The 18,763-nt window shown below is 35.4% G+C and overlaps 2 protein-coding genes across 6 annotated transcripts in view; one reads left to right on the forward strand and one right to left on the reverse strand.

Annotated features, from left to right (window-relative positions):
- The window catches only part of LOC123009902 (ubiquitin thioesterase trabid), a 13,064-nt gene extending 2,665 nt beyond the window's left edge, over window positions 1-10,399 (forward strand). For 3 of the 4 annotated variants that reach the window (XM_044406490.1, XM_044406473.1, XM_044406481.1), the window contains 4 exons: window positions 2,882-3,738; window positions 8,953-9,433; window positions 9,492-9,640; window positions 9,695-10,399. In XM_044406490.1, the coding sequence (XP_044262425.1) occupies window positions 2,882-3,738; window positions 8,953-9,433; window positions 9,492-9,640; window positions 9,695-9,773 (1,566 nt within the window). In that variant the 3' untranslated portion in view covers window positions 9,774-10,399. Of the gene's footprint in view, window positions 1-2,881; window positions 3,739-8,952; window positions 9,434-9,491; window positions 9,645-9,694 lie in introns of all 4 variants that reach the window. The other variant, XM_044406498.1, reaches the window with a different exon arrangement.
- A 152-nt stretch (window positions 10,400-10,551) lies between these two features.
- Window positions 10,552-18,763, reverse strand: part of LOC123009868 (probable chitinase 10) — a 20,271-nt gene continuing 12,059 nt past the window's right edge. Inside the window, exons 12-16 of one of the 2 annotated variants that reach the window (XM_044406420.1) lie at window positions 16,441-17,221; window positions 12,792-13,282; window positions 12,561-12,746; window positions 11,024-12,511; window positions 10,552-10,971 (exon numbers count right to left, since the gene is read on the reverse strand). In XM_044406420.1, coding sequence (XP_044262355.1) covers window positions 10,681-10,971; window positions 11,024-12,511; window positions 12,561-12,746; window positions 12,792-13,282; window positions 16,441-17,221 — 3,237 coding nt within the window. In that variant the 3' untranslated portion in view covers window positions 10,552-10,680. The remainder of the gene's footprint in view (window positions 10,972-11,023; window positions 12,512-12,560; window positions 12,747-12,791; window positions 13,283-16,440; window positions 17,222-18,763) is intronic. The other variant, XM_044406429.1, reaches the window with a different exon arrangement.

The following is an 18,763-nucleotide window of genomic DNA, read 5'->3' on the forward strand; positions in this document are numbered from 1 at the left end:
GTTTTTTAATGGAGCAATAAAATAAAAGACAGAGAGCTACATATATTAAATAAATTAATAAAGAATATATTTTTATAGTCATTGTCTATACAAAAAAAATACTTAAAATTTGTCTTGCATTTAAATCTCATGTTTTTAAATGAGATTTGTAGTCAACACTTTCCAGTATTAGCCATGTAGGCGTCGAGTTTTGGTTTGCGGAATGATTTTCAGTGGGCAGCAAAACCGTCATAAAATAAGTAAACAAACCATCACCTGCTTATTCAACAAATCCGACATTCAGGAAGTAATAAATAACTCAACTCATTTTTTTATTTTTATAAGTGACATGAACATTAAACAACAGAAATGGTTACACAAACATTAGGTTCTATTGTTCAGAATTATAAATAAATAATTCTACTACTTACATAAAATAAAAGAGACATTCGTAGTTGTCCTTGTTCAAATTACAGGAATCTGTTTTTTTGTTTGAAACGAAAGTAATTTTGATTTTTTCTTAACCTATGGATTTACGAAACTGATATTAAAAAATATAATAAAATCTAAAGTCTTCAAGTCACGGAATTGAAATAAATAAAAATAAAAGAAATTTTAATATTAAAAGTAAAAAAAAACACTTATTACCCTCAGTAATCTATATTTTTGGTGGTGGTGGTGTTCCTTTGTAATTTTTGATTTTTCCTAGGAGTTACGAAATTGAAAACAAAAAATATTGGTAATAAAATCTAAAATAAAAAAATAAAGTGACACTCGCCGATATCTGTGTGTAAGCTTTGTTCTGATTACAGGAATCTGTTTTTTTAAAACTAAAGTCATATTTTTTGCGAGTAATTTTTGATTTTTTCTTAAGTTATAGACCTGGGAAGCTGAAATAAATAAAACGAATTGTAATTTAAAAAAGTAAAGAAGGGGTGAGTGGATAAAGGTGTTATGTAACATTTTTTTTGAAAACTGGTATTTTCTTTTAAAACAATTTTTTTCGAAATATTCTTTTATTGAAAAAGACTTTTAAGTGTTGGTTTCTATTAGGAATGAAATTACCAAATGCTAAAGGCGTTATGTACAACTTGGATTGTTGAATAAACAGTGGATATAAATTATAATAAATAAATGTTTAAAAAATAACACTATTTTTACTTTCCGACGTATTCTTGACAAAATTTTGCGAAATAATTGCGTTTTTTATTTAAAACGCTCGAAAAGAGCATAAATTATGTCTTTTTTATTCTGTCTGGTTTGTTTTTTAACAAAAATTAAAGAAAATACTTTGTTTTAGACTTAAAAACGCAACTAAATGTTTGAAAAAAGCAAAAATAAGATAATTTTTGAATTAATTATGTGGTTTTTCGGCTTATTTTTGCCGAAGTTTTGTGCTTTTGATTGAAAAATCTGCTAAAACGTTTGAAAAAGCAACCAGATGATTTTTCGGCTCAAAAACATGCTTAAACTCTCCAAAGAAGCAAAAATAATTTTAGTTTCGTGATAGTTTACCTCATTTTCGATGAAAATTTTCAAAACGATTGCGATTTTGACTAAAAAACGTCTTAAAACGGAAAAATAGTATTATGTTTGAACAAATTTTTTAGCACAATCTAAAAGTAAAAATAACACCATTTTTGAGTAAATTTAGTGATTTGTGACGAAGTAAATTTTTAATTGAAAAACCTTCTAAAACGTCCAAAAAATCATAAATAAGGAAAGTAAAAAGGTCATTTTCAACCCAATTTGGTAATTTTTCAATATGTTTTAACATAATCTTACAAAAAAACGTGATGTAAACAAGCAAAATTCATTATTTTTTACTTAATTTGGTGACTTTTCGGTATATTTTTGTCTAAATATTTTGAGATAATTCCGTCTCTTATTGAAAAATATGGTGTTAATATGGAAAACCGTTTTCGAAAAGTCGATGAACTAGTTTCAAAATTACATCTAGTAAACAAGAAAAAAAATCTTTTAAATGAGAATGTTAATTTTCGGGACAGCATAAAGTGGACTTTTTATATTGTGTCGTTAGAATTTCATTTATAAATGTTTTGTTAAACTTGAAATATTTTTATAAAGCAATAGTTATCACAGAGATTATATTAGAAAATAAAGCTTTTTTTTTGGGTACATAACACTTTAATCAATTTTTTAATAATATAAACTAATGCATTATAGTGTATGAAAGGGTCATTTACATTTGAGCGTTAAAAAATCTATAAAAAAATATAATTACCTAAATTTTCTTATAACAAGGAAACAATATTCACATAGGCCTTTATACTATATCATGTGATTTTGTTTACCAAAAATAAATTGGAAAAAAGTACCAGCAAATTATACAGGGTGCGCCAGAACTCGCGCCCCAGAGAAAAATGCCATATAAGGTAACATGGAAAAAATGAGGGTTTAAAGTTTGCACTTTGACTTTATTTATTTCTGTTGGAAAAATAATTTTTCAAGTTTTTTGCTATAGGCTATTAAAAGAGAAAACAAGGAAGCTGTATCCTAAATTTTAACTCTGTTCAATGTTATTTGTGGATTTTATTGTCAAAATTTTTGTCCCTTTACTAAATAATTGTAAAAAAACATATACAAGATCATCAGTATCATTAAATAGATAAAAAAATGTCAAATGTCAAAAATTTTTGACAGATAGAATTTTTTAAACATTATTTTCATGTTCCTGGTATCTTACCTTACTTGAAAATTTTCTCTGGTGCGCGAGTTCTGGCGCACCCTGTATTAAAATGCTTATAACTCCAAATATAAGGTTAATGCATATGACACCTTTATCCCCTCACCCCTTCAATTGTCTTACAGAAACCTGTATTTTTACTTGTTTTACTTAAAAATGGTGTTTCTTTGCGATTAATTTTGCTTTTTCCCCAAGTTGTGTACTTACGAAAACTGGCCGAAATCGAAGAAGTGCGCCATGTGCGGCGCCCCCACCAACTCTCTCCGTTCGCAAGCCTCAAGTCTCATCTTGCCTTCTCCCGACCGCGACAACGAATCCGAAAAGAGCCCCAACATCCTCGACTCCGCTCAACCTCCCAACAACTGTGAAAACGAGCGCAAAGCGCGCCATCTCCGTCGCAACGCCGATTGGAACTGGTTAAATGCATGCATCGGCGTGATCGAAGGCGACCCCAACCCCGTGGAGGCATACCTCGCCTCTGGAGGCAACCCAGCACGTACTCTCACCGCCTCCGAGGTGGCCATCCTCAACAGAAGCTCGGCCTTCGACGTGGGCCACACACTGGTGCACCTCGCCATCCGCTTCCAGCGCGAGGACTTGCTCGCCGTGCTGTTGTCGCACATCGAGGGCTCGGGCTCGGGGGTGAAGCGGGTGCCGAGTTATGTGGCCCCCGATTTGGCGGCGGATATTAGGAGGCACTTTGCGGCGAGTTTGCGACAGCGGAAGGGGAATTTTCCGTGTAATTTCGTGACGGATTTTCCGACTTTTGCACTACCGGCCGAAGTGGAGGAGTTGCCGGGGACGGTGCAAGAGCAGCTTTTTAACGAGTTGTTGGATAAGGATGCACAGTGTCAGTTGGAGAGTGAACCGGCGGTTATTAACTGGTCGTTGGAGTTAACGGTTCGGTTAGGATCGAGGTTGTATGCGTTGTGGAATAGGTCGGCGGGGGATTGTCTCCTGGATTCGGTTATGCAAGCGACGTGGGGGGTCTTCGACAGGGATAATACCTTGAGGAGGGCCTTGGCGGAGAGTCTCACACAGAGCGGACATATGTGAGTCCCTTCTTCGGAGAACTAATACTAGGACACGAAACGATTTTTTGGAGTAAAAATGAGGGCGTTTAGAGCGTTTTACCGTCTCAGTTTCAAATTAATTTAAATTCAGTCTACTAATTGAAAGCAGAAATGTCGAACTTTACATTTTTAATAAGCTGTGAAAAGCGAACGACTAAATTTTTCACGAGAAATATGAGGAAAAACATACAGGCCGTATTTCTTTGATTACTCTGACAGTAAAGAAGACATCGAAATGCGGTTTCTTTTGGACGAAAACATTTATTTTTCTATGGTCCAAAAATATTTTCGTCATTATACAGGGTATTTCACGAGTGATAATGAGCCTGACCACATTTGAACTGCAGCCAGCAATACATTTGCATAGGCTTCATGGATTTTGATTATGAATTTTAAAATTAATAAAACATAGTTATCGCGTGACTGACACAAAGAAATTGACAAGACAGGAAACACAATTTTTAAGGTTATTGTCTATCTACCATTAAGAAAACACTTTCGAGCCTTTTTGGAGCTTTTCTATACAGGAAACATTGTCTTTACAAAAGAAGCATTTTTCCCAAATTCGCCATAAATGAGAATTAGATCTGTTTTCTCATCGTTCGAATGCATTTTGAAATTTTGCTAATGTCAGTTCTGACATGGTTGTGACAAATAAAATTATCGAAGCAAAGCTATCGTGGATTCATAATTCGGTTTTTCAAACAATGCGATATCTAAAATATCCACGTTAACTTTGCAAATGTATTGTGGGTTGTATTTTCAATTCCATCAGGCTCATTATCACTCGTGAAATACCCTGTAGAGTGGTGCAACAAAGTTATATTTTTTCTTATGGAACACCCGGTATATTATGCGCTTATTTGAACGAGTTTTTAATTCTAAGGTTTTATGGGTCTATCATGGACCGTTTTTCATTTATGGGCAATTTTATTAAAAAAAGTACCATTTTTGAAAAATCACAACGGCTTTGCTAGAAAGAAAAAGTGAATAAAAACAATTGCAACCATTTTTACTGAGTCTGGTCCTAAATTATGAAACACCCTGTATGTTATTACTTTATCGTGTAGATCTTTTAATAAGCTTTCTAAAAAATCTAGGGTTTGGAAGTCTAAACTTTACCGGTTTTATTGTACCGGGTGGGGTATCCGTTAGGCCCAAAAAGAAAATCCCCACTTCTAATTAAATAAAATTGTTGAATTTTTTCACACTTACCTGGGCATTAGTAAGGTACATTCTCTAATTTTTTGGTAATTTTTCATTCACGAACAAAGCTAAAAAAAAATAAAAAGTATTTTCTCCCAAAAAGTTTAATTCTAATTTTTATACTGACCTACGCAGATTCACTTCCTACAATTGTTTACAAAATCAGAAAAAAAAAATACCAATTAGATTTTGAATTAAACGCAATTTTCCATCTTAACTTTGAAAATCATTTTTATTTATGACCTGCTACTTGTGCCATCGTAAATTTAGGTGACAATGGGGAACTGCAGTTTGGGTAAGATTCCAAGGTTTACAACAAAAAGACCCTTTAAAGCGGTCGGCTACCAGTAAATGATTCTTTTGTTGGCAAATTATACCATTTTGTCATAAATCACGGGTCTGGTTTGTGTTTAAATAAAAAAAGCGATTATTTGGCTAACCAAGTCAAAATTTGAAATTGTAGTATCAAAATTTGATGCGCTAACAGGTACAGATTCATTTAGTGTAAAAACTTTATAGGTAAATTAACAGAAAGTGTTCATGAAACACACAAAACTGTTACGGACTCATTTATTATTTAAAAAAATTATAAAATTATACCATATCAATAATTAGTTAGGTATATGAAACATAGCCAGTTTTAATTAGTTAGAAGTCGCGATTTATCAAGTGTGCGTAACCGATGCCCCACCCGGTATAGGGTGGCGCAACAAAGTTATATTTTTTCTTATGGAACACCCGGTATATTATGCGCTTATTTGAATGAGTTTTTAATTCTAAGAATATCCATATTGGGTTTTACGGGTCTTATCATGGACCGTTTATCATTTATGGGCAATTTTATGAAAAAAAAGTACCATTTTTGAAAAATCACAACGACTTTTTCTAGAAAGAAAAAGTGAATAAAAAGAATTGCAACCATTTTTACTGAGTCTGGTCCTAAATTATGAAAAACCCTGTATGTTGTTACTTTATCGTGTAGATCTTTTAATAAGCTTTCTAAAAAATCTAGGGTTTGGAGGTCTAAACTTTACCTGTTTTATTGTACACCCTTTAAACCTACAAAATTTTAACGTATTCTATTTAGCCTTAAAAATTAAGTACGTTTGCGTTACTTCCTCTTCTAAAAAAGTTATTTTTTTAAAGTTACGTTGACTACAAATGTAAGTTACTTGTAGCAAGGGGACGTAGCACGAAACAATTGGTAAAAATCGGTCCACCGTTCGGTTGCTAATACCAAAAGTTGGCCGTAAAGCGGCCGCAAAATTACACGGTTGAAGATACAATAAATTCATGGGGATACAAATTATTTAGAATCATGAAATATAACTTATTAAACAGTAAAATGTGATTAAATAATAATAGTAACAGGCATTGAACTAGAAAAAAACTGCACCCCAGACTTGAACCCTCGACAACTATGATCTATTTCGCTTGTAATCCGGCAGGTGGCACTAACGCAAAGGTTACACTAAATTATTGTCGTTATTAGGATGTTTTACAAATAAGTAGGATAAGGAAAGTCGTGTGATGTTCACACCAGATTTTTATAATTAAGGTCTTGGATTGAATTCAATTCCAATTAGCGTTTCTTGAGTTTTACTCAGTATTTCAATAAACCTGTTTTCTTAATTGATGTTTGGTGATTACGTAACTTAAAAAATTTATCTATTTTTTTAGAACGCAAACCTACTTGATTTTTAACGCTAAATAGAATAATTTAAAATTTTCTAGGTTTAAAAAGGTGTACAATAAAACAGGTAAGGTTTAGACCTCCAAACCCTGGGTTTTTTAGGAAGCTTATTAAAAACTCTACACGATAAAGTAATAACATACAGGGTGTTTCATTTGAAAAAACTAAGATAATTGATATTTTGCGAATGTCAACAGTCAACAAGTTGCAAAAGATTGATTGAATTTCTACCATAATAATTTAGGACCAGACTTAATAAAAATGGTTGCAATTGTTTTCACTCACTTTTTATTTCTAGCAAAGCCGTTGTGAATTTTCAAAAATGGTACTTTTTTCCATAAAATTGACTATAAATGATAAACGGTCTATGATAGACCCATAAAACCTAATATGGGTAAGCTTAGAATTAAAAACTCTTTCAAATAAGCGCATAATATACCGGGTGTTCCATAAGCAAAAATATAACTTTGTTGCGCTACCCTATATAGGAATTACCTATAATGACGAAAATATTTTTGGACCATAGAAAAAATGTCTATCGTCCAAAAGAAACCGCATTTCGTTATCTTCTTTACTGTCAAAGTAATCGAAGAAATACGGAGCTTTGGGATTTTAAAATTTAAAATCTGTGCTCTGTTTCATGTTTTTCAAAATGCTGCGAATACCGTTGAAGATAAGAAAAATACAAAAAAGAAAGCTGTAGAGAATAAAATTTTCTAGTAAAAAGTCCGTCTATCTTTAATGGTGTAGGCCTCAAAGATGTTCAAAGTCGCTCAAGCGACGAATTCGTTTCATTTTTACTGGTGATTCAGTGCCAGAAGGACACTTTAAAGCAATTTAAACCTAAACCGTTGAAGATAGACTTTTTTGTAGCAAATTTTATTCTCTAGAATTTTGTTTCTTACACTTTTTTTGTATCTTTAACCGTATTCGCAGCGTTCTCAAAAATATTGGACGGAACGCAAACTGATAATTGTTTATAATTTATTTTTAACACTGTTTTCGATATTTTTGAGAAAGCTGCGAATACGTTGAAAAAAGTGTAGGGAACAAAGTTGTAGAGAATTAAATTTCCTACAAAAAAGTCTGCGAGACCATATCTCTATCTTCAACTGTTTAGGTTTAAATTAATTTTTTGTCTCTTGACCACCGGTAAAAATGACACGTATTCGTCACTTGGGCGTCTTTGAACGTCTTTAGGACCTAAACCATTGAAGATAGAAGTATCTCTCACGGCCTTTTTTCTTGAAAATGTTATTCTCTACAACTTTCTTTTTTATATTTTTCTTGTACCTTTAATAGTATTTATTTGAAATTTTGAATATTTGAAATTTTTTAAAATACAGGGTGATTCAGCTTAAATGACCCACCTGACCCCTCTTGGCAGACAACACATAATACATTATGCACTTATTTCTTGATTCAAAATATCGAGAATCAAAGAAAGATATTTTTCGATTCATGAATGTTTCAAAATTCGAATATGAATCAAGGAATAATTGCTTTGTGTATTATAGGTTGTCTGCCAAGAGGGGTCTAATGGGTCATTTAAGCTGAATCACCCTGTATAGTTTTCAATAAAATTTTTGCATTATCTTTATCTCTTATTATTGAGAATTTAATGCTCTGTCTATATTTTTTTTTATTTCCGTTTTGCTCACCGTTATACAGGGTGCGCCAGAACTCGCCCCCAGAGAAAAATGCCATATAAGGTAAGATACGAGGAACATGGAAAAATGGTTAAAAAAATGTTATCTGACAAAATTTCGAAGTTATGAGAGTTTAAATTTTGCACTTTGACTCTATTTATTTCTGTTGGAAAAATAATTTTCCAAGTTTTTTTGCTACAGGCTATTAGAAGAGGAAACAAGGAAGCTGTATTCTAAATTGTAATTCTGTTCAATGTTATTTGTGGCTTTTATTGACAAAATTTTTGGTTCCTTTACTAAATAATTGTAAAAAAACATATACAAGATCATCAGTATCATTGAATAGACATAAAAAAATGTCAAATGTCAAAAAATAAATCTCAAAATTTTTTGACAGATAGAATTTTTTAAACATTTTTTTCATGTTCCTGGTATTTTACCTTACTTGAAAGTTTTCTCTGGGGCGCGAGTTCTGGCGCCCTGTATAAAAACAGCCATTTTTTTATTTCATTGCTCTTAAAGGAACAACTGCGCTATCTGGCCTCACTAACGGGGACGTTTTGTTTTACATCGTGTCGTATCCTAGTTTTTAGGTATCCTCCTCGATGAAGGCGTCTAAGTTTTGATTTTTTGTCCGCTTTGTAGGTTTTATCCGCGATGGAAAGAGTACGAGGCGAGTCAGGCGTCCTTCCTCCAGTACTCCCTCGACGAGGCCCAATGGGAGGAGGACTGGACGAGTTTGCTGTCACTCGCGAGCCAACCGGGGACTAGTCTAGAACAATTACACGTTTTTACCTTAGCTCATATTCTGCGCCGCCCTATAATCGTATACGGAGTGAAATACGTGAAGAGTTTCCGAGGGGAAGCCCTCGGTTACGCCCGCTTCGAAGGCGTCTATTTGCCGTTGTTGTGGGAGCAAAGCTTCTGCGTACGCACACCTATAGCCCTGGGCTACACCCGAGGCCATTTCTCCGCTTTGGTACCTCTGGAACCTTACAGTAGGCTAGATACGCGGCCTTCAACCCAACATTCGAACATCGGCGCCGACCAGTTGCAGAGTACCTTTCTTCCGTTGATGGATCGGGACCGGAAGTTGCTTCCGATTCATTTCCTCACCGAGTCAGAGGTAGGGTTTTAGTCGAGTTTGGGGTGTGGTTTGTGATTGAGTAGTTTTGATTGGTTAGTTGGGTCGCGAAGAGACAATCCTGAGGCAGTGGTTGGATGTGTGCGAGACCGAAGGCGGGATTCTGGTGGCTCAACAGTTGCTGCACAAGCGTCCGCTGCTAGTTGCTCAAATGGTCGAGGAATGGTTGAACCACTACCGCCGCTTGATGTAAGTAGGTGGGAGAGACTAGGCGGGGCTTGCGATCTGATTGGTTGCTTGTAGTCAGATGACTTCGGCGCCGTTCGCTCGACCAATCCCGATTCAGGATTATTTGAGCGAGTATGACACCGATGATGAATAGCGACGGTTTAAAGTCGTGTCGAAGCGACGCGATGCGTAGTTTTAGGTTAGGAGTTGAGCCGGATTTGCACAGCGTCAATATGGGAATTGATCTGAATTAAAATTATTTGTTCTTTGTTTTTGTTCCTCTTCAAAGGCAGATTTCTTCCTCTCGCCTATGCAGACATTGTATAGATTTTCCCGTGGGTAGGATATATTTATTTTTATAGATAGCTCAAGTACAAATAAATTGCTAAAAAATCTATATTTATTTCACTGCGTGAGGGTTTGAAGGAAGACGACGAACCCGTTTATGTGATGATGTGCTTTATTTTTATTTTATTTGTATATGGAAGATGTTGGTTGGATTTATTATTGTTCTGTTGATGGGTTGTTAATATCATTTCTTGTTGTGCTGTGAATTATCGCAATGCGGAAATTTATGCAAAATGTATGGTTTTTAATAACAAATACAAAAAAGTCAAATTACTTCTAACTTTTCTTAGATAGAACAAGTTTCAAAATAGAGTCTTACATTGTGAAATACTTACGAAATTTATTATACATAATTATATTGCATTGTTAACACACTGTTATAAAAAATATATATTATAAATAGAAAATAAAGCGTTTAAAATTATTGCATAACACTGCCTTTCATTACACCTCCTTTCCCTATCACAAACCACAGCAATTTTGGTTTAATTTGACTTATTTTCAAACAAAAAATTATCCCAGCGCATCCACCATTTCCACTAGTTCTAAAAGCGCATAATTGTTTTAATAAATAAAAGAAAAAGTGTCTTAAAACGTATTTTATTCTTACATAACCTTAAAAATAAGTAGGAAACTGAAAAAAAATATTATCGTATCCTTTTCGCCGTCCTTGACGGCTCAAAGAAGAGAAATATTTCGTATAAGCATCACACTTAAGTACAATTAGTCACGCTGATGTCAGAGGGCATCCCTCTCAACTCATTGTTTAAAGTCTTCAAGAGGGGATGTTTGCCACACCCACATCTGTTCTTAAAATCGTCCAAATCCAAAGCCCAGACCATGCCCCCGCCCAGTTTGAGTTCCTTGACCAATCGCGACTTGCGTCTGATCTCGGCGATATCGTCGTAGGAGACCCATTGGTTGGACAGGTAGGCGTATGGGCCAATCCGGCCTTGGGGATCTCTTGTTACCGTCCATCCCCTCTTTTTCACTCTTTCACAAATCTGGAAATGGAAAAAACAATCAAATGTTTTTTTTTGAAATGAGTTGACAAACCTCGTAGTAGGCTAGGAAGCCGCCGGCTCGGGTAAACTCGCCGGCTTCTCCAGGGCCGTACGATTTCGCGTTGAGGCCCCTCTCGGCCGCGTCAGCGAGACTGAAACTTTGCCCATAGAGGGGCATTCCCATCACGATTTTTCCTGGATCCGCCCCTTTCTCGATCCAGTAGTTTAGGGAAAAGTTAGCGTTGAAATAGTCGTAGACGTCCCCGGGGTAGTAATACAAGGGGGCTACATGTCCGGTTTGTTTGTCCCAATGGCCGTGGAAGTCATACGTCATGACTGCAATCCAGTCCAAATACTGTGATAAGGCTGGAACATTGTACCCTGCGTCTATCACGGCCTTGCTTGGGGATACCGCGGCTGATAACAGGAGGTTTTTGGGCTTGAAGGCCGCACTAAGTTCGCGGATGAAGGCCGCGAAGGCTTCTTTGTCCGAATCTGGGCCTTTGTTGCAGTCCACTTGCCAGCATTTGGGGTACTCCCAGTCCAAATCAAGGCCATCGAAGTCCCACTCTTCGATGAAGGCCACAACGTGGGCTATGAAGGCTGCGCGGGCTTGGGGATTGTTCACCAGACGCGAGTACTTATTACCAGCAGAATCGTTCCAACCTCCCAAGGCTATTAGTACCTTAACACCGCGAGATTTGTACGAAACGACCTTTTTATAGAACTCGTTGTCAATATCTGCCCATGAGTCGTGCGGTTTCAAGGTCAGACTTGACGAGTCAAGGACCGCAAAACCGTAATTGATGTGAGTACAAAGTGATGGGTCGATATCTTGTGGGAGGTACTTTCCATCGCCTTGGCGGTACCATGCCCAGTTGGTAAAGTAGCAAACGACTTTATAGTCGTCATTAGTGTCGGTGGTCGTGACCGGTTTGTGGGTCATTTCCGATTCCGGTACCATCGGGGTGGTTGATGGTGCCATGGTACTGCTCGCGTCTGGGTGACATTCGGTGTTTTCGGGCCAGTCACAATGGTCCTTATTCCAGAAAAGACCATTGGGGCAAACTTGCAGTTGGAGTTGGCCTTGGTTGCACAAGTAGTACTGCGCACAGTTGGTGTCATCGGCTACGAAAAGTCGGCCTTGACATGGTACTACTTCCGCCGGAAGTACCGGTTCTTGTGGTTCATAATCTAGAGTCGTAGTTGGTTTCATGGTGGTAGGTTGAGGTTTAGGTTTGTCGTTGTCTCGGCCTAGGATACATTTAGGGTCAGGTTTTGCGTACCCTCGCAACACCCGATTGATGGTTCTGAGTAATGGGTACTCCTCGCACCCACAGAGATTCTTAAAATCGTCCAAATCCAACGCCCAGATCATACCACCACCAAGACCCATGGCTTTGATAAACTCAGATTTGTGTCTTATCATTCCTATATCATCAAAGGAGACCCATTGGTCGCGCAAGTACGCATAGGGGCCAATACGTCCCCGACGGTCTCGTACCACCTTCCATCCTTTCTTAATAACGTTGGTACAAATCTAAAACAAAATTATTTACCCCAAAAAACTAAATTACCACAAGTGGTACCTCGTAGTAGGCTAGGAAACCACGAGCCCGGGTTTCTTCCCCGGCTTCTCCGCCACCATAAGTGGGTGCATTGAGCCCATTTTGGTTGTTATCAGCCAGCGAGAACGATTGCCCATACATGGGCATACCCATCACGATTTTTTTCCGATCTGCACCTTTCTCAATCCAGTAGTGAATGGTGAAATTCTGAAACTCAGTTAGTACCATTCATGGTACTAAAAGTAAACTCACCGTGTTGAAAGTGGCGTCTGCATCTTCAGGATGGGCATACATGGGAGCCACGTGACCCGTGATTTTGTCCCATTGCCCATGGTAATCGTAACACATGACAGCAATCCAATCTAGGTACTTGGACAAGGCTGGTACGTCATACCCTGCATCTACAACTCGCCGACTTGGCGAAACTGCAGCTGATAAGAGCCACCCTTTGGGTTTGAAAGCTTCGTTTAATTCTTTGACAAAGTCAGCAAATGCTGATTTATCAGAAGCCGGGCCTTTGTTGCAATCGACTTGCCAACATTTGGGGTACTCCCAGTCCAAATCCAACCCATCAAAGTTATTTGTTTCGATGAAATCAACAACGTGGGCTATGAAACGTCTCCGGGCCGATGGGTTGTTAACCAGACGCGAGTACTTGTCACCTGCGGAGTCATTCCATCCTCCTATAGCAACAAGTACCTTGATTCCCTTCGATTTATAAGATGTGACCTTTTCATAGAATTCTGAAACACAAGAGTAGTACCTATATAGTCTGGTCAAATTAGTCATAAAAATAGTAGTCAAATAACGAAAATTCCGACAGAGCTAAATTTTGGTGGAGACCTTGGGTACACCATTAGAAATAAAGTGTCAAAAGTCCCCAACGATCCTATGTGTGCTAAAAAAATAAATGTCAGAATTTTTTAATAGTATATTAAAGAATAAGTTTTATAAGGGTTGATTTGGCGCACGAATGGGATGAGTGCGCCAATGCCATTATAAAACGAGTATTTTATGCTATTTTTTCTAATTTGCGCCCCCTTTTTTCTTATTTTAATTAAAAAAATATATATTTTTGTCGCCTAGAGAATTTTGTGTTAGTTGGTATCGGTTGGTGACACTCGGCGCCCACCTGTTTTTTTGAGTCATTTCTGCCGTCTGTCATTAAAAATAAAATTTACAAATTATTAGTTATTAGTGTTACAACATAATAATAATAAATAAAATATGAGAAACAGAATTTAGTTTGCACTCCGCCCGAAATTCGCGCAATTGCCGAAGCAACAACGCAAAATTTGTTACCTGACAAGTCAAAAGCGGCATCCAAAAACTAAATAACCCTAAATTCATTAAAGCACAGTGTGCTTTTGTAGATAGCCATAAACGACTCCTACTGGAGACGTTAATAAACGTATTATAAACGCAAATTAGAAAAACATTTTTTTTATGTTCCTGGTATCTTATCTTACTTGAAATTTTTCTTCTACTTCATTACCCTTATAAATATTTCGATTCCATTAGAATTAAAAAGAATTTATTTGGTAATACATACAGGGTGTTTAAAAAATTGCGCACTTCCTTGAAATGGAGTAATTGGAGAGTCCTGAAAAAATGTTTAAAAAAATCTATGTCAAAAATTTTTGACATTTATTTTTTGACATTTGACATTTTTTATGTCTATTTAATAATACTGGTGACCTTGTCAATAAAAGCCACAAATAACATTAAACAGAGTTATAGTTTAGGATACAGCTTCCTTGTTTTCGCTTCTAATAGCCTGTAGCAAAAAAACTTGGAAAATTCTTTATCCTACAGAAATAAATAAGAGTCAAAGTGCAAAATTTAAACTCTCATAACTTTGAAATTTTTATAGATAGAATTTTTTTAAATTTTTTCTATGTTCCTGGTACCTTACCCTACATGGCATTTGTCTTTGGGGCGCGAGTTCTGGCGCACTCTGTATGTGCTTATGATGTAGATTCTTAGAAAAAAAGTATAAAGACCATTTTGTAGATAATTTTAAGATCTACAGGGTGTTCCGTCTAAACCCCACATTAGAAGTATTGGGAGTTGGAATAATCGCATTTCTTTGAAAATTGGTACATAGCCATAAACCATTAAGTCTTCCTAAATAAAAATATTTTCAAGATGGCGGCACGTCCGGTTATACCGGAAGTCGGTTTTAACTTTCTTATTTTTAATGGAAAGGTATATTTTTTGCTGCGTTTTTGGATTAATCGGGTTATTTTAAGGGAGTTTTTATCAGCTTTTCCTATACCTAATTTTAGCCGTTTTTGAAATATTTGGAGTTTTTTAAAAAATTTTGGATCTGCACCTTCCACTTTAAAAATCGGTAACTCTGCCATTTTTTAAGATTTTAAATTCGTTTTTTTGGCGTTTGAAAGAGAAAGCTTAGATGTTTTTTCTGATGTTTTCAAATTTTGAAAAAAAAACATATCCCAAAATTTTAAGGTTACTTTTGTAATAATTCAGATACTCATAACTCAATTTTTTCAAATGAAATACCCCAATTTTTATTTTACTAAATAGAAGAGAATTTAATTGATCTGTATTAACATTCCCTATACCTAAATTTAATAATTTTCAAGTTATGTACTTTTTTTTAAGACTACAGAAAATTTATTACTAGCCACACCCGTTTTCACATAGTTTGCTATGGAAATCAAAAATGTCAAAATTGTTTCTCAATAAACGTCGACAGTGACTTATTATTTGACAAATAGTGCCAAAATATAGAGAATCAAAGTTATACAAACTTAATTATTATTGATAGGTTCTACCATGCGATCATTATTTAAAGCTAACAAGTGAGAAAAATTTATTTTTGTTTAATGAACGACTTCATAATTTTGTTACACTCTCCATAAATACAAAATAAATTAATTAAATCTAAGTTTGAGTAGCTTTGACTCTCCATATTTTGGCACTATTTGTCAAATAATAAGTCACTGCCGACGTTTATTGAGAAACAATTTTGACATTTTTGATTTCTATAGCAAACTATGTGAAAACGGATATGGCTAGTAATAAATTTTCTGTGGTCTTAAAAAAAAGTCCATAACTTGAAAATTATTAAATTTAGGTATAGGGAATGTTAATACAGATCGATGCAGAATTAAATTCTCTTCCATTCAGTAAAATAAAAATTGGGGTATTTCATTTGGAAAAATTGAGTTAAGGGTATTTGAATTATTACAAAAGTAACCTTAAAATTTTAGGTTTTGTTAATTTTTTTTCAAAATTTGATAACACCAAAAGAAAGATCTAAGCTTTCTCTTTCAAACGCCAAAAAAATGAATTCAAAATTTTAAAAAATTGCAGAGTTACCGATTTTTAAAGTGGAAGGTGCAGATCCAAAATTTTTTGAAAAACTCCAAATATTTCAAAACGGCTAAATTTGGGTATAGGGAAAGCTGACAAAAACTCTCTTAAAATAACCCGATTAATCCAAAAACGCAGTAAAAAATATTTAAAATAAGAAAGTTGAGAGCGACTTCCGGTATAACCGGAAGTGCCGCCATCTTGAAAATATTTTCATTTAGGAGGACTTAATGCATTATGGCTATGTACCAATTTTCAAACAAATATGTGTATTCGAACTACCAATAGTTTTAAAGTGTGGTTTAGACGGACACCTGTATAATTTTTGTCTGGGCTACTTTTTTGATAAAACTTGCTGTTTTCGAAAAAAAATCTTAAAAACGTCAAATTTCGATCTTTGACCTCGAATAACTTTTTTAGCACACATGGGATCGATGGGGACTTTTGACAGTTTGTTTATTCCTAATGGTGTACCCAAGAACTCCACCAAAATTTAGCTCTGTCGGAATTTTAGTTCTATTTTGACCGGACTACTAAAAATTGTCATTTTTGGACTCACTATTGTCGAAATCGGCCCAAGTATCATGCGGCTTGATGATCAACTGGTCGCCGTTGAGTACCGCAAACCCATACACGATGTGGGTACACAAATCTGGGTCGATATCCCCCGGGAGGTACTTCCCGACGCCTTGCCGGTACCATGCCCAATTCGTGAAGTAACAAACAACTTTGAATTCGGATTTTGGATCAACTAGACTTTGCGTCGTCGAATGCTGTGGTGGTGGTACCACCGTCGACGAGTGCACACTTGGTGACTCTTCTCGTTCCGCTTCCACAGCTTCAACTTTCGGTGGTTCCTCATCAATGGGCGGGATTGGTTCTTGTTGGCCGGTTCCAGCCTCCGCAAGGACATTCCTAATGGTAGTCAAAAGGGGATGTCGGCCCTCTCCACACCGGTTCTTAAAATCGTCCAAATCTAACGCCCAGATCATCCCACCACCCAAATCCATCTTCCTTATAAACTCAGATTTAAGCCTAATCATCTCCCTATCATCGAAAGACACCCATTGGTCCCCTTTGTACGCGTATGGGCCCATACGACGTTTGGGGTCTTGCACGACTGTCCAACCTTGGTTTTTGATGTTGTGGCAGATTTCGTAGTAGGCCAAGAAACCAGCAGCTCGGGTGTACTCCCCGGCTTGACCAGGACCAGGAGCCTTGGCGTTAAGACCATGATTTTCAGGTTTTTCCAGCCGGAAGGACTGGCCATAGAGGGGCATACCCATCACGATTTTCCTACGAGGTACTCCTTCCGAAATCCAGTAATTAATGGAGAAGTTCTAAAATTGGTTTTATTTGACTGATCAGAAGTAGTACACCCGGGGAAAAAACTCTTCACTAGTCTAATTTTGTACTCGGGCTGCGCTTTGTCGCAATAGCGTTTCAGACTAACTAGTTGGAGAGCAGGTAATATGTCGAAAAACCTTTATTTAGGACCCGAAAAATGTCTTTTTGTAAAAATTACTTCAATGAGCATAGATTATAACGTATACATTAAATTGTGATTATAATAAACAAGCTTGCTCAAATTATCAAATTACAAATACATAAATTTATTAAAGAAATGTGTTTTGCAAGTATACAGTATGTTCCCGGATTAGGTTTACAAGAGGAAAAACATATTTACCTTTGATTTTACACCAAAACTGCAAAGGAAAAAAATTTTTAGCTTGAGTTGACTTTTAAGGTTCTTTATCTACAGCTTTCAAAAATCAAGATTGTAGAACTATTTTAAGTGCCAGAATTTTTTAATAAACTGTGAATTTTGCTAATTTCTATCAAATTATTTCTTTTATAATTAAAATTCTGAACTTAATAAAACATTTTATAATAGCCAATCAAGAGGAAACAAATTTTTACCTTTTATTTTACGCTTAAAAAGTAAAGGAAATACTTTTTTTCTATAGCAGATGTTAAACTATTTCTTTATAAACTCTTTTGAGTAGATAAAGTAACATTTTAACAGCAAGGGTTGTTTTTGTTTTATCTGAAACGAGCAAATTTGTAGTTAAAACTTCATTATTCTGTGTCAGTGGAAAGAAAAGTTATTTTTTTTTTCTTACTGTTGGACTTGTAATAATAATCTTTCTTTGCTTTTTAAGTCCCATCACATTGGCGATTTTTTTTTGACAACGGTCACTTTGATAATTAATTAATGAATTGGATAATATGATTGTTTTTGTTAAAAATGACTGTTTTTTAGAAGCTGTTTTTTTTCTTACCATTACTCATCTGTTAAAACGACATCGTTGTCAAAAAAATAAAACGCCAATATGATGGGATTTAAAACGCAGAGAAAAAATTACGCTAGTTTACACGATTAGATGAAAGTTATTTTCTTATAGATTTTGAGACACTGAGTTCAAAAAAACTATTTAAAAAAGTCCACCACATTACGTTTAAGAAATATGTAATTAACAAAAATACAAAAACCGCCAAAAAACATATTAAAAGTGACTTATTTTACTTGGTTTTATTATACTTTTTGGATCAGTTTTCTTTTTTTCGCAATAATTAATTCAGCAACAATTTGAATGTAAATAAATTTTAAATTGGAGGTATTTGCGCAGAAAGCAGGAAAATTATCGTCTGTAACAAAAAAAGTGTGACGTGATTGAAAAATTTAACAATTATTTTTGTTTAATTAAAGCTAAGTTAACATAAAAATAATAATTCGATTAAAGGTATACTCGTATTAAACATCGTATTGTTTGTAGACTATAGTGTTATTAGTTATTACAAGCTCAAAATCAAGAGAAATTTTCTTTCCAATGAGTGAAAATAATGAACTTTTAAAATAATAAAAAAATAAAAAAAAACCG

This window comes from Tribolium madens, unplaced genomic scaffold, assembly GCF_015345945.1.
Source record: "Tribolium madens isolate multiple individuals breed KSU strain unplaced genomic scaffold, Tmad_KSU_1.1 Scaffold_19;HRSCAF=116;Tcas5.2_LG9, whole genome shotgun sequence".
NCBI lineage: Eukaryota > Metazoa > Arthropoda > Insecta > Coleoptera > Tenebrionidae > Tribolium > Tribolium madens.